This window comes from Thunnus thynnus, chromosome 22 (assembly GCF_963924715.1).
Source record: "Thunnus thynnus chromosome 22, fThuThy2.1, whole genome shotgun sequence".
Taxonomy (NCBI): domain Eukaryota; kingdom Metazoa; phylum Chordata; class Actinopteri; order Scombriformes; family Scombridae; genus Thunnus; species Thunnus thynnus.
The window spans coordinates 6,577,417-6,593,907 of NC_089538.1; the positions used below are offsets into that span (position 1 = coordinate 6,577,417).

Genomic DNA, 16,491 nt, shown 5'->3' on the forward strand with positions numbered 1-16,491 from the left:
AAGTGCACATTTCTTAATATTTGACCGTTACAGGTCAGGTCACAGTCTGACCACACGTTACACAAGTTCAAGCAAACACTTAAATAGGGTGTTAACTATTTGGTAACGATTCCACTTCCTCCTGCTGCCCTGTGTTTTCTGTCACCCCATTCACCCTTCACCTCTTGTGAAACATGGGTGTATTATGCATATCCTCAGTGTCAGGTGAAAACTTGATTTCCAGACTTTTAAACTTTTTAAATTTTCACTTTTTAAAAAATATGTGCTGTTTTCTAAAACTTGATTCATTTCTATAAGAATGGAAAGTTAAATCTTTCTAACACACTTTGTATAAATAGGGTAGTCTGTTGGTTCCTCAAAGTCGGCTTTGTGGTTTTCCCCTTACAACAATCATATCTGAACATTACTGTATGTTTTTCACTTGACTGAGGAGTATTTCACCATATAGATGTCTCACAGTGAAATTAAATGTTCATCCTTCTGTCCTGTACAGGGGATCATATTAATAATATACAATATTTTATATAGTGCACATATTTTCATCAGAACAAATGTCCATGTGATGCTAAACATACAGTATATAAATGTCTTTTTTGTTGCTATATTTGAGTGTTATGAACTTATGACAGTCATTTACCATCACAGCCTGATCAATCCATCAACATCGCTACAGTAACAAGGGATGTATGTGGCCCCTTGTGGCATGTATATACATGTTGACAGCACATGTCTACCCTTCAGCTAAATGTCACATTACTGAACGTGTAACAGTATAATGAAAGGTTTGATCTCTTCACTGCACATAGGTTTCTCTCTCTCTCTCTCTCTCTCTCTCTCTCTCTCTCTCTCTCTGCTCTGTGAAAATACAGCACAACTGTCGAGGAGGGAAAGTTATTCGTGAGTGGCGGTGTGATGAGCGGGTGAGGGTTAATTGGAAAGGTTATCACACCTGTCCTGTTTCACAACCACATATGAAGCAGTGCAGACACATATACTGTCTACAAATATGTGTTTGTGTGTTGGATTAGCACATATATGAGAAACAGTAAAAGCATATAGAGGATAAATCATACTGTACTGACTGTGCAAGAACACTCTGGTATTAAATAACATACATGCAGATTCATTTATTTTTAATATATTTATTTTATTCTATGTATAACTCCACTGTATAAATTGTAAGTATTTGTATATATACACTTCTGTCCAATATTGTGTGTATCCTCGTGTACATACAGTATATTTACTGTATATGAAAGCATACGTTACAACATATTGCCTTCTTTAAAGTCCTGTTCAATATCTTTATTTATTATCATAATATATGTTTCCAACAAATAAGTCTTGTTTTCTACAGCTGAGTCACAAAGATCTTTTGAGAATTTTATCTTCGTACTTATTTTGACTCTGATTAGTTTACTTATATAAACTTGTGAAAAAGGTATTTTAGATTTTTTTAGTATAAATATATTCCTGCATTGCCCTTCATGTCATAGAATTGATTTCTTAGTTGATTTATTTGTTTGTTTGTACTTGTAGTTGTATTTCGTCTTCTCTTTTAATTACTCTACTCATACATTTTTTTGGTTGCTTGTTTTGCTTATTCATTTGTTCATCAATTTGTTTATTTATGGGCTGTGCTCACTTATGCATTCATTTGCTAATGAGGGACAATATTAAGAATACTAAAGAACTTCACTGGAGAGAGACACAGAGAGATAGAGAGAGAGAGGGAGAGAGAGAGGGAGGGAGGGAGGGAGAACACAACATTGATACAAATGTGTAACCCTCTGAGGACGTCTGGCTCGTGCAGACTGGCACCTTCACTGCGTGTCTACATACAGTCTATGTATGCAGTGTGGAGTTGTACAGTGTGTATATGGTGTGTATGGTGTTGATAACGTGTAGAACCTCTGGCACCAGTGAGAGGAAGGCGTCAGTGAAGGAGTGGGATAAGTTATCAGTGTCGCAAAGAGTCAGAGTGACAACAGATGGACTGCTGGACAATAAAAATGAGTGTGTGTGTATGTGTGTGAGTGTGTGTGTGTGTACATGGCCACAGCTCAGGGCAGAGCTATGTGGTGCCCTACATGCTGCATGCCATCCACATTCCACAGCTTGCATTCATCACCACAGATACATGAAGCCCTTCTCATTATGACACTCACACTCTTAAGCAATCACACATACACTACTGACACTGTAGCTATACTTACTGTACATGTGAATGTATCTATATTGACTTATATCAGTATGCTCACATAAATACACATCTATGGGTGATGTAGAGCAGGACGCAGACTCTCACTCAACCAGTGATACCGAATAAATACAGACAAATGAAGACGCATACTAGCAGCTCACATCATCAAACATCCAGAAAATTCTCATAAATGTGTTGTAAAGGACAACGCCTGGAATAAACCTCTACAGTACACAGACTGGACACTGGTGCCTGTGTTTCTGTCTGCCTTAACAGCACAACCACCATCTCTTCCACATCAAAAACAACAAAATCCTCTTCTGCTCCGATCACTCAGCACTGGTCTTCCCCTCCACTCATCCAGCCCTATCCAATCTTCACTGTCCGTCCACCTCCTTTCTGTGGGATTACCCCCTAATGCCCAAACTAAACAGAGGCTTAGTAGCTGGCGACTGTGGACTGGGGTGCGGGGCTTAGCTGAGGCTGAATCTGATGCCTTTGGAACGGGATGAGAGGTGCACAGCACCAGGCCTGGTTCAGGGGACTGTGGAGCTGTTTAAGATAGCAGGGCTGGGTGGCAAGGCTGATGCCTACTGGCAGATTAACCAGAGTAAAGCCAGCACAGTTGGGCACACAGCACAAAATTGAAGCAAAATTTGAGGTAATGTGTATTTTGATCTCTATCACTGATTGATATTTCATTGGCAATAACCTATCCTTTGCTCAGTCAATTAATTAAAGCCTCAACATTTGTTGAACTAAACGCCTAAATTTTGGTAGGTCTAGGACAGTAACTGTGTAATTCTGAGCATTATGACCATCGTGGCTAAATAGCAAAGGAATAGTGCCAGCTGCCACAACTAGATTGAAAGGGGATCTTTTGGAAGGGGAATTTTGACCTACTTATGGCACTTGAGGAAATGTTAAAGGATCACTAAAATTATTACAACTCATCCTGAGGGGAATGTGAATGTATGTACCAAATTCTATGACAATCCGTTCAATAACTTTTGAGACATTTTGCTTAAAACCACAAATGTCAACCTCATGGTGGTGCAAAATGAAAAGTTAGGGAACCACTAAAGTCATCATCCTCTGGGGACCATGAATGTGTGTACCCAATTTCATGGCAATCTATTCAATAGTTGCTGTAATATTTCATTCTGAACCAAAGAGGTGGACGGACTAATGGACCGAAATCACAATCCATAAAGCCACGCTTGGTTTACTCCCAGTACACTGAACTATTTGAAGATCCATCCTTTGTTTGTCAGAGTAGCTTTCATGTTGTAATATTAAACTAGCTTTAAATACTGTATATGAGGCTGAAAGAAGTGCACATAGCTACTGTTACTGTCTTGACAGATTCTCTGAACTGCTGTGGTGATGGCTGTAATTCTGCCAAGTCTAGCACACTGTGTACTTTACTATAATAGCTGGTCTGGCATCTGATCCAACATTCACACTTTGGCAGACTCTACAAAGAAGATTCATGCCTGTGCTGGCTTTTATTAACATTAATAGAAATAGCTTTCTCCAGGTTTAAACATCAGGATCAGCACATCTTAGCCGAGAGAGAGGTTGAATCAGTATGAATGACCCTCATGGTCGTTATTTCATATCCATAGTTTTTAACTTGACAGGTCTTGACAGGTAAGAATATAGGCACTATAACATTTTGGAAGTTTATCACTCTCAACAATTCAAACCAAGAGCTTGGTTTATCTTTTGAGTCAAACCCAATCAAGTTTTTTTTAATCAAAGTTTAAACCAATATTTATGAGATTTATTTGAGTTTTCTGTTGTTTTGGGAAATCTAAATCTTTATTTTTTATAGAGAGTGTATAAAGTTTGTTGCTGGATATTCATACTGTCAGCAATTGGCACGAATGAAAGCTGAAACTTTAGAAGATGGATGTTTTTTCTTTCTTTTTCGTACCGCAATACAAGTGGGGAAAAAAAGAACGAAAACGCATCTTTACTGACTGGTCTGAAATGGGAAGAATGTCTTTCCTGACATAAATTTTATACTTGTAATCATGTAAGGAGTGATTCATCTGCTGTAGCCGTTATGGACACTCTATTCTGATGAGGCAGTATGAACAGTCAAACTGTGTATTCATGTCTCCAGGAGTCACCTTATAAATGCAGCCTTACCTGCCCCTCCAGGGTATGACAAGATCAGGGTTGATCTTGCGAAAGAAGTACTCTCCTCCAGGCTGCCGTCCACTGAAGCCTCGGATAGGGATGTCGTCTTTAGACTCTTCCTTCAGCAGAGGCTCCTCTGGGTTGGGCCTCATCATGCCAATGAACTTGGGCAGGAAGTGAATGAAGAACTGGGAATTTAAGGTTCAGAAATCAGGGTGAGTAATGAAATATATGTGCTTCTAATTCTTTATATATCTATCGGGATGCTTTAACAGACTAGGCTTAAACAATCCCAGCCTCACCTTCCGAACCCAGTGTGGCATGATGTGCGTGCTGGCTGTTCGGTGGTGCAGGTTGAGGACAACCACGCTCAGGATGACAGAGAAGGTGACCAGGATCATGGTGAACATGACGTAGTTGACAATAATGGGTATGGCAAGGGAAGTCTCAGGGACCTTGTCAGCCAGCAGGAGCATGAAGACAGTCAAAGCGATGAGGACAGAAATGGAGAGAGTCATCTTCTCTCCTGGAGAGGACAGGGACAATTTGATGAATTAATTAAGATAGTGAAGCAACAAATGTTACTCTACTGGCTTCTGGTTTGCATTGACAAATGCACGCATTTGTTTTGGAGAGACATGCAATTGCTAGATTGGCTTAATCTTTAAAAATGCTGGACCAAGGCATTACTTGCAAGTATTGAGTTTACTGGTAAGTTTTAGTTAAAGATATTTTGTCTGATTGATGCCTGTCTCACAGATATCCAAAAAGATGAAAAAAAAATCATTTTCTGAGTTCAACATGTTTGGTTTGTTTACCGTCCATCCTTTTGCTTTCCCTTGAATCTGTAATTCCTACTCTCTCATCATTCTGGCCATACAGGACCAAATACTGACAAAGTAGATTCCTAGCCAAGGTCACTTTCCTCTGATCCATAATAAATCAAAATCCTTCCGTGCCTTTTAAGGTTGTCCTGCCTCATGATGTAGTCTGACACATGCCTCTTGTCATGACATTAGACAATGCATCACTGAGTAGATGTGTAGTCACAACGTCAAAACATGTCTGATGTGCTGACCTGCTCCAGGAGGCAGGTAGAAGACAAATATAGCCAACACGCTGGTGAGGATGCAGGGCACGATGATGTTGATGATGTAGAAAAGAGGCTTCCTCTCTATGATGAGGTAAAAGGTGATGTCCTCATACAGGTCTTCCTTAACGTTCTTCCTTGAGGGCTTGTGACAGATGGCCCACTCCCCGTTCTCTGTGAAGACCAAGGTGGGGAAGCAAATAGTATTGGGAAGGGGGACCTAAATTAAGTGTTGGGAGATGGCTTTTCATTGGACATAAACAAGAATCGCTCTCTGCTCATTTAATAGTGCAGTAACTTGAGCATTAAAATTCATTTGTAACCATTGTAAACAGTATTTGCAGCAAAATAATCAAAGATTAAAGGTCCAGTTGAAAGCTCAGAAAAGCTTGTGAAAAAGTGAACCTTTGATTGATTATTTTGTTACTGTTAAAATATCATTGAGCAAGGCACTGATTATCGTTAGTAGAGTTTGTAAATATAAAACTCCTGTAAAAATGCAGGATACTAACCTTTTATAGCCACCAATATGGTTTATTTGACTGTTATTATTTGCAATTCTTTCTTTGCTATGAAAGAGTTTTTTGCTGTAAGGCACTGGTGAGTGTCATGAACAACCTTACAAAAAATGTGTGCATTTTGTGCATTATGAAGAATTGTGTGTATTTTGAGAGTAGACTGTTATAAAGCAGTAAAAAGACATAATAATTACTTTGTGGAACTAAATTAACTGATTGGTGATTGTATTATCTTGAGTACTGACTCAATATATTCCCCAACTTGTGGGGAATAACTGTGTACTAGACTGAATCAACTTGTAATAGCAGCAAAGTGGGATTTTGTTATATTATTATTTCATAAAACAAACTTCACACATTGTACACATTGGCTAGGACACAGGTTATGTGTAGATTGAACACTGAACAAAACTATGGGAAGCAGAAGAGGCTAGTGAAGAAACATACCAGTGAAAGCGTTCTCATCTATAACAATCTCCTGGATCTCTTTGCCTTCATCGTCCAGAAAGTACTGCAGGTCCACCTCAGAGGCATCATAGGTATATGAGCGGAAAACCATGCTGCAGTTCTGCCAGTCAAACGGGAAATACGCAACCTATGGATTGTTGGGTGAAAGTCAATGAAAGAAGAAGAATAAACTAAAAGTGTTTGGCATATGATCCTCAAAGCCTGTACCTCTATAGAGCAGGAGCTGCGGTAGATGGCTGGGGGGAGCCAGTTGACTTTCCCATCACTGTAAACCAAGACGTTGACATACAGAGCCACGTCAAACTGACCGTCATTACTGCAGGGAGAAAAAAGAAAGCAAATGTGACATTTCACATTTACTTCTACATCTTTGATTTATTGTGGCCTTTAGTATGTGACATTCATTCAAAGTATATTTTGTACCTTTGCCTTACATTTGCCTTCTGTGAACTGTCGATAGCATGTATTTGGGCCCAAATATTTATACATTAATACACACAGACATGTTAGTAAGTGTTAATATTGTGTCAATAACAGATGGAACAGGGACTAACTGGGCTAAGTGGCAACAATTGTTTGTTTGTTGTTTGTTTCCCCTCTCAACCAAGTCAGATTATCATCAGATTATTTGTTTTGTCACAGGAAAATTTAAAAATGTGACCTTTAAAATTAGGTCATAGGTCATGCTAATATGTTTAAAACATTCACATATTTTGCATTGTTTTAGCATATTTCTGAACATATTTTAAAGTGGAACATGTTTCTTTCCACTTTTGTCTTCAGAGCAGATTGTCTGTAAATTATTATGGATGAAGTGGAAGACTGTCAATGCAGACACACTCACTTATTTATGAGGTAGATGTCAGGACGCCACACCTTGTTGGGAGGAATCCTCAAAACGTTAATGTTGTCATATTCCTCTGGGTTCCATGACAACCTGTAGTCTGTCCATTCCTGGAAAGGATGGAAGGAAGGAATGAGAGGAGGAAAAAAGCAGCAAGGAAGGGAGGGCAGAAAAACGAGAGAATGTAAATAACAAGCATAGCAGGAGCAGAAAAGAGGTGAAATCATTACCACGGTGCCCTGATGTCTCTTTCATTTACGTGCTTGTTTTTTTCCTGTCTTTGATAATTAATTTTAATACAACCAATGTGGACAGACTATCACACACACACACACATACGCACGCACTCGCACACCACTGTCATAACCACTCTAGCCGTCTTGAACTCTAATTAACGAGGGCGAGGTGCACAAGTGAAAGAGTGAGTAAGAGAATAAGAGAGATAAAGCAAGAAATAATTTGTGTTTATAAGAAGTGACAAGCCCATTTGAGATCAGAGTGACAGAGCAGCGGGGAGAGAGCAGAGGAGTCTGAGCAGAGCAGCAGAGCGAGCCTCAGTGATGAAGATGAATGTTTTCATCCTTATACCAGGTTCATGAACACGTTGGTTGTCATCTCGCCGTTCTTCTCGTTCTGTTGTGGGATAGAGAGACAGAGAGAGAGAGAGAGAAAGGAGACATAATTAATGATGCCACAATATCTTGTTGTGCATTACAGCGCTGTTACTCTCAGTGGAAACTAATTGGGTATAGATAACCATGACGCACCCTTTGTGTGATTGGATAACTTCATAAAATAACTTAATATATAGTGTAAATGATGCATAAGGATATGTTTGTATGTATGAGTGTCTATGTGCATGTTGCTGGTGTGTGTGTGTGTGTGTGTGTGTGTGTGTGTGTGTGTGTGTGTACTTGAATGGCTATCATTATGAGAATCAATTTGAGTTTTAGACCTTGGAAGTGAGGACATTTTAGGAAAGTGAGTGATATTTTCGCTGGTCCTCACTTTCTGACATACCTTGAAAGGGCTGTTTGAGGGTTCAGACTCGGTTTTAAGGTCACGGTTAGAATTGGGTTTAGGTTCAGTTTAGGGTTAGGGTCAGGGTTAGGCATTTAGTTGTGATGGTTAAGTTTAGGGTTAGGGGCTAGGGAATGCATTATGTCAATAAATGTCCTCACTAAGATAGCTACACAAATGTGTGTGTGTGTGTGTGTGTGTGTTTGTGTTTACCAAGCTGACTAGCTGGGAGAGGGTCATCCCTACCCGGACCATCACCTTCTCTTCCCAGTAGCGTGCCGGTCTGACTTTCAAGTTGTAGTTCTGAAATATCTTCTTATGGAGCCTCCGCTCTGTTTCTGAGGCTCCTAAAATTACAGATGCAAAGAGACAGAAAATGATGAGGGGGAACATGGAATGATAAAATAATATAACAAAAGCCAGCACCATCTGAAAAAAAAGAATAGCAGAGAACGGTGACATGGATGAAAAAGGAAGAACAGCAAAATAAGAACAAGACAAAACATGATAGAAACAAGGGAGAAGGGGGGATCATGCAAACTCGAACTGGTAGAGACTAATGAGTTACAAGTAAACAAAATCATCAGCTTCTTAAAAAGCTCCAAAAGTAGAGATGCTTTCAAATTTGACACCATGTTTGTTAAATCACACAAATATATTTTAACTCCCCCTATTGCTCATTTAATTAACTTGTCTTTTAAACACAGCTCCTTTCCTGATAACTGGGAATGTGCCATTGTCACGGCTATTTTTAAATCTGGAGTCCGCCTTGAAGCCAGTAACTACAGACCAATAAGTATACTGCCAGTACTCTCAAAGGTTGCTGAGAAAGTTGTCATTAAACAACTGATAACATTTCTTAATACAAGTAGCTTTGGTCTACATTGTATGCAATTTGGCTTTAGAACAAATCATTCCACCGAAACTGCTACCTTGCTCTAAATAGAGAAAATTATGTCAAAACTGGACAAAGGAGGAGTAGTTGGTGCTGTATTTTTAGATCTGCGTAAAGCATTCGACACAGTCAATCATGATGTTTTAATATTGAAACTCTCTAAATTTAACTTCTCATCCAGAGGACTGGCATGGATGTCTTCATATTTATCTAATAGGATACAATGTGTCAAAGTTGGTGACGCACTGTCCAGTAACATGAAGTGCACAATGGGTGTTCCACAAGGTCCCCTAAAGTATTAGGTCCCCTATTATTTAGCCTATATATTAATGATCTCCCTCAACGGTGTCATGATGTAGAACTACAAATGTATGCAGATGACACCATTGTGTACACACACGCAAAAACAGCTAAGTTAGCTGCTGCTAAGCTAACAATTGCATTGGAAAGGATCACAAATTGGCTTGATCAATCATGTCTGAGTCTAAATGTAAACAAGACAAAAGGTATGTTTTTCTCAAAAAACCATGGTACAACCTCCTAACGCTGATATTCTCATCAAAGGTGAAAAGACTTACATAGTTACTGACTTTAAATATCTTGGTGTGACACTGGATCCAAATTTGAACTTTAAGAAACATGTTTAAAAATGGTTAAAACCATAAAGTATAAATTTTAGACATATTAGAAACTGTCTCCCTTTGGACGCAGCCAAGATATTTATGCATGCTATGATTCTTTCCCATATGTTGTATTGCATCACATGTTGGGGGCAGGCTGGAGAAACAGCCATAAAACCTCTTGAGTCCTTATACAAACAAACTAAAAACTCTGGACAAAAAGCCAATGCATTTCCATCACTGTAGGGTACTGGAGAAATACAATTTACTGAGCTTTGAGAATGTTAGATTATTCTCTAATTTGTGCCTAGTTTATAAAATTTTAAATGGTTTGGCACCTCCTCCACTATGTGATTTTGTGTACACTCACTGAGTAAGTTCTATTAGATCCTCCAGAATATCCTCTATACATAATTGTACCATGCCATTTCGTCACACTGCATTTGGACAGTCAGCTTTCTCTTTGAAAGCCACAACTCAGTAGAATGTCCTCCCTGATGATATGAAGAGCTGCAGTTCAATCAGTGCATTCAGAGCCAGGTTGAAGAATCTGCTGAAGGCTGCTCAACTCTGTGGCCACTGAGTCTGGATTTGATCTCATGGTCTTCTCAAATAATCTTGCTTTTGGTTTGACATGCTTGCATTGTTAATTTCTGATTGACATTGTGGGTGTATGTGATGTGCTTGTATTTTGTATAATGTGTCCTGTCCTTTTTGCTTTTTACTGTTTGCTATTGTGCTGTTATATGTTTTTAGGGACTGCAGATGAAAATTAGCTTGAAGCCAAATCTGGTACAGTGCATCATTTATGTTAAAAACTGTACACTGTCCCGATAAATAAATAAATAAATTAATTAATTAATTAATTAATCAATTAAAAACGATTACTGGCTTGAGACTAAATTTTACACAATCTTATAGAAAAGGCACACATGAAATTCATATTTTTTTACTTACTTACTTACTTTTCCAGACAAAAACCACAAGGAAATTTTATCACACTTAAAACACTTAAACACACATTTAGCTTAAATTTTTTTGACAGGTTTATAAAGGACTACATAGTGTTACAGCAGTCTAAAATATGTTAACCCCCCCAGTCAAAAATATGTTAATGTGTGTGTGTGTAATGTTTGAGCTTCACCGTGCAGAATGATGTATGTGCAGAGTTTGTTTTCACATTCATCAGCTGAAGGAGGAAACTTTCTCTATGCTCACCTTAAATCTCACACACCTAAGTTGTCTACCTACAAGCAGGATTTGTGACATCACAACTAGTTTGGAGCTAACATACAAGTGTGATGTGGATACTTGAAGTCTCCAGCGCACATACATTGAGAATGGACTTTTAAGTAGGAGACATATGTTTTCAGCAGTTAGACTTGAACAATAGATGTGCAATATTTTTAACTAGATACTATTTTTGTGGGGGAAAAAAACATCAGACACAAACTGTTATTTAAAGCAGAGTAATCTGTATATGTCTTATAACTATCTGTCTGTCTGGAGCTAATATTTGATGTTTTGACCTTTTTTTTTTCTCTTTAATTGTTTTTCTTTTCTTTTCTTTTCTTTTCTTTTCTTTTCTTTTCTTTTCTTTTTTTGGTGGGCAATATTTTCCCATTCTTTTACCTTTTATTTTTGATTGATAAAAAAAGAGAATGGAAGAAACCAAGAGCAAATTAAGAGTTAATAGAAAAGACCAAAGCTGGAAAAATGAGATAAAATACAACACAATCAGGGAACATGTCAATCTGCAGCTTTAAGTCACTGACACCCAGACCACAGCAGGTTTGTTCTCCGTGGATCAGTGAGTCAGACCTGCAGTGGTTAGGGGTTCAATTCCTTCTGGGATGACCCATGCTAAAAATATACTGCATGTAGTCATGTATACCCAGTATGGATGGACTGGTCTGTCTGATTCGCATTCTATTAGTGTCATAGATACTATTACTTTTTGATCTGGAAATAAATACTGTTGCTGAATGAGATTTTGTACGTATATTTTGCTTCCTCCCTATGGAAGAACGACAACAGAAATAGTGTTTTATTCACTTTTTAAGAAAGGTGTGAAATGAAATATGTGGAATTTAATATTCAGGAGAATTAAGCACTCAGCGTGATGACATGGATTTCCAAAAATGTGTCTCAGTACTGGCTGACGATAGACTGACTTTCATTCCAAATATGTAACAAACTAACATGTGGAAAAGACAAAGAAGGACAGAAAGGATGTGGTGTACGATGGGTAGCAAAGGTGACTGAGCTAATGTAATTGATATGCAGCAAGGGAATGAGATCAAAGGGATGACTGGGATACCAGCTCCATCAGGGACAAAAATAGGCTCTGATTATCAAACAATGATGTGTTAATATGATTCATTATATGTTCTAGAGCAGGACAGTCAGGTTTTTTTTTTTTTTGCTTTTTAAGTGAAACAACATCATAGGACATAGTAAGATCATATGTTTCCATTTGGATTGACCTTTATTTCTCCCACTCCTGCTCTTGCTCTCCTCTTTCTGTTGGCCCACCTCTTTAGGACAATATAGTTGTAAAATCACACTGGCAGTAGGACTTACAGAGGGACAGGAACAATACACCACAACCGCAGACGAGGTCACCAGCCAGTGCATTGCTTTCCAATCCCACTGCGGGGTCAAAGTCAAAGCCCTTCAACTGATTCCAGGTGAGGACTTCATCGGAAATCGATTCTAATCATGATTTTATCCAAAAACAGAGGAAGTGGAATCAATACCAATTTAGCCGAACTGACAGAGTGCAGTGGTATGTGAGATACTTGGCTGTTATCTCATCATATCTGATTTTAGCACAAAAATGCCTCAGTTCTTAAGTGTATGTGTGAAAATGGAGGTGGAAAAGATTCACTTCCAGGCAGTACCACAAGAAACAGGTAGTAGTGTTTGTACAGACGGAGGAATGGGAACACTGCACTGCCGGTCGCCAACAAGCACAGGGCAACTGTTTGTTTCCAAGCCTGATATGAGGTCGAAGGTCAAAGTCAACGGCAGTCAAACAGTTTTGTTTTTCTTTCCCCCCCTTTATCTCCTTCATTGTACATTTCAACATATACCTTATATCTTAATTTAAATGACACAGGAAAAAAATATTTCTGTTCTTTTAGTATCAACAAAACTTTGACAAGCAAATGCTGTAAGCCTTACACAGAAATTCAGATTCAAGTTCTTTTCAAATTCTGTTTTATCTCATTCATCTTGAAAAATTAATATTTAAACAACTAAAATTGTGCTAAAAATGTGTTTAAATACTGCGGAAAATATCGGCTGATATAAAACTATTACCAGTGCGATCATGAGATCATTCAGTCGTCTCCACAAACACACACCAACAGTTCTTAAATGTTCTTACCAGTGAAAGCGAAGCAGAGGCAGCTGCATACGATGATAAATGTGTTCATTCTCACATTAATGTTCATCCTCATCTTAATTTGTCCAATCGTGACAGTCATGACATCTTCTTACACTTCTCTTGTGCCAACCAGAGGCCCCCCTCTCCACGATGACCACGCACTTTGACCCCTCTGCACCCTCACCTGGGACCTATAAGGATGAGCGTCTCCAAAAGCTCACACACACCTTTCTATCTCAAGCAAATAGATGCACACCTCCGATTGGATTACAGCTAGTTGGCACCTTCAGCAGCACACACTGTTCAGCTAACAGCTCTCTCTCCTTTCTCTTCTTCTTTTTGTGGCCATGGCTCCATGGGTGAAACCACGGCGTGATTGGGTGCGCGTGCTGGGAGTGACGAGAGGGCGGAATGTGTTTGTACTGGGAAGCCTGTGGGGAAGGCACCTGTTGGTGCTCACCAATCTGAGGTGGGGACTGAGGGGATGGTGGGTGGGAGGAAGAGGAAGTGGAGGGGGTGGGATGGGGTAAAGGAATGGCAATGGGCTACGGGTTATGACAATGGGGATATTTTTGGGAAAGAGAGCAAGTGGGCGGAGTGGAGCGTAGAGTTGATTGGGGGGTTGACTTTCTCTGTGGATGAAGTATTGGTGGTGGATTGGAGCTGAAGCGGTTAATGGCATTTATTGCTCATTTCACTTTTAATGCCTTCTTTATCCTTTAATGAACATCTGCCCCTATTATTCTTTGCTGTTAAATCACAATTCCTCAACCTCTTCCATCCCTTCACACATTTGTATCCACCCTCCCTGTTTTGGTGCAGTGGCAGTCATTCCCGTTATGCTGCCTTGAGTCTGGTATAAAGGCTGTTGGAAAAATGCTGGAATTCAAGCTGTGCATTATATCTCTGATCTCTTATTTCTCTTATTAAAAAGATTAAAACAAAATCAATCTAATTTAACAGTACTGATACTTAAATGGTTTGTGGATTTCATTGTTTCAGTAACTTATGTAACTGTTCCTGTATAAAAACAGTTCTCTTGAAAATATCCTGGACAAATTCCAAAAATGTATGTAAGCCACCGTGTGAAGAATTGTGTAAGATTCACAATTATGGTGCCTCCCAGTGGTAGAATCAAAAAAGACACTGTGGCAGATTGCATCAGAGGGGACGAGATGGAGTGAAGGAACAACAATAGTTATGACAGTGTCTATGGTTGGGACTGTTTACTTTTCTACAAACAAAAAGATTATATAATCATTAAAATGTATGGCTTTAGGCACATAGTGGCTTTAAGTAGCGGAATTTTGGGTCAGAAAAAATTATACTTGGGGGGCATTTTATTCCCATACTAGATAGTCGACAGTAGTGAGATGACAGGAAATGGGGGTAGAGAGAGATGGGGAATGACATGCAAAAAAAGGTCCGAGACAATCTGATTAATGAAACTGGAATGAAACCTTACATTTAAGTGGTGCAACCGTAAAATGAGCCATTCTTAAAATTTTAATAAATTTTAAGGGCAATAATTGACAATTTAGTAATAACAAAAGTCATGACAAGTAGGAGAAAGACATATTTGGAAAGCACTTCGAAGAGCCGAGAAGACATCATTCAGCCATTAAAGCTAATGTACATGTATGTCTGTTTGTAAGTAACAAGAATAAATGATATAAGGAGACAAAGGTGTGTTCAAGTATCCTGAATGAGTTTTAGGGCAGAGTGGAGTGCTTCAGAAGTTCCACCAGCTCCCAAATGAAAATGACGCAGAATAAAAATTTGAACAAACAGATGGGCAGAGTCTCTTATGAGGAAGGGTCTTATTCAACAGATTCTGTATTACCTGCAGGGATGGAGTTGCAGAGGCAGTCTAGAATTATACCAAACTTCTTGACAGGAGCAGAGAGATGCTGCCAATTGTGATGTAGAGGTCTTATAAGAGTTTCAACAGAGAAAAAGCACCTCAGTCTTGCTGATATTGAGTTTCAGGTGAGCTTGAGGGTAGATAACTATGTCGAATAGGACATAAAAATAGAGATGGATGTTGTTGCCATAGAAATGGTAACTGAAGTTCTGAGACGTGATGTCTGAGCCAGTGAACAAGTGTTATGATCATTGAAGTAAAGGCCGAGGAATGAACTCTGGATCCTGCTGCTTCTTGGATCCTTCACATTGTTTTTCATGCGGGTGATGTCTGTATTTCAAAGGTCATGAAGTAATTTCTTCTGTTACACAAGATAAGAAAACCTTCCCTCCATCACCTATAATTTCTGTCTCTACTTTCCACTTTCTATTACCTCCTCTCTGTTGTATCTCAGTTCATAGTATCCTTTCTCTCATGCTGGTCAGGGTTTCCAGCACAAAAACACAAACAGGCCATAAATCAGACTCAGGTTGATAGTTCGGACAGGGAAAATGTCTTCAACTTGCCCTCCTGCTCACCACTCCCAGTATAAATACATCAATCAGAATGGTCCCTGTATGTTTTTGTGAACTGGTTAGACAGCCTGTGTTCCCAATACCGCAGTTTCATCTGTTTCAAGTGTGAGATCATGAGCCGAGGATAGAAACGAGCACGCGTCAAACAGTAGTGCGGCGATAATGCTGCAGGCAAGTCTATGATATTGAAGCACTATCAGCCCTGTCGCCACAATGGGCTTTTGGGAATGACTGCAGACTTTCAGGCTTCACATGCTTCAGCTGATGGAGCTCACAGCGCATGTATGCATGAATGTATTTACACATATTACAAATATCAGGGAAGCCCATGCAGAAGTGTCCAGTAACCAGTGCCAGTGTGTTTGTGTTATGTGTGTGTGTGTTTGTGCAGGGTTATTAATAGCCGGGTGGGCAGGTGACAGAGCGAGGGTCGCAACTCTCACGGCAGCATTCTGACAACAGATGGAACCTTTGATATCTCCCCCTCTGATCTTTATTTAAAAAACTAAAACTAAATGGAAGCATAAGATTAAAAGGACAGGTGTGTGTTTGTGTCAAGTGGGATATTCTAAAAGGGCATGTGGTGTCTGTAAGAAAGCCAGATATTGAGAGGCACAGGTCTCCTAAAGTATATAATGGGAATTCCACAGGCTATTGGTGCAGCTGGTGAATTGAGTTGGCGTGCTGCTCTGCACTCCGACATAAGAATAGCCTTCATGCAAACGCACACATACGCAAGTGCTGGAAATACAAAGAGGATTACTATGGTTGCAGAAATATCCACAAAGCATGTGCCACACTCTGGCACATTCTGACACGGGGAAATGAAAGGCATACAGTTTGCTCATTATAGCA

At 39.3% G+C, this 16,491-nt stretch overlaps 1 protein-coding gene across 1 annotated transcript in view; it reads right to left on the minus strand.

The window, feature by feature from the left end:
- The window catches only part of chrnb1l (cholinergic receptor, nicotinic, beta 1 (muscle) like), a 16,290-nt gene extending 2,713 nt beyond the window's left edge, over window positions 1-13,577 (minus strand). The window contains exons 1-9 of the mRNA XM_067580205.1: window positions 13,198-13,577; window positions 8,505-8,638; window positions 7,860-7,904; window positions 7,272-7,381; window positions 6,635-6,743; window positions 6,407-6,554; window positions 5,430-5,615; window positions 4,654-4,877; window positions 4,361-4,539 (exon numbers count right to left, since the gene is read on the minus strand). Of these exons, the coding sequence (XP_067436306.1) occupies window positions 4,361-4,539; window positions 4,654-4,877; window positions 5,430-5,615; window positions 6,407-6,554; window positions 6,635-6,743; window positions 7,272-7,381; window positions 7,860-7,904; window positions 8,505-8,638; window positions 13,198-13,297 (1,235 nt within the window). The 5' untranslated portion in view covers window positions 13,298-13,577. The remainder of the gene's footprint in view (window positions 1-4,360; window positions 4,540-4,653; window positions 4,878-5,429; window positions 5,616-6,406; window positions 6,555-6,634; window positions 6,744-7,271; window positions 7,382-7,859; window positions 7,905-8,504; window positions 8,639-13,197) is intronic.
- Between the last annotated feature and the right edge of the window lie 2,914 nt (window positions 13,578-16,491).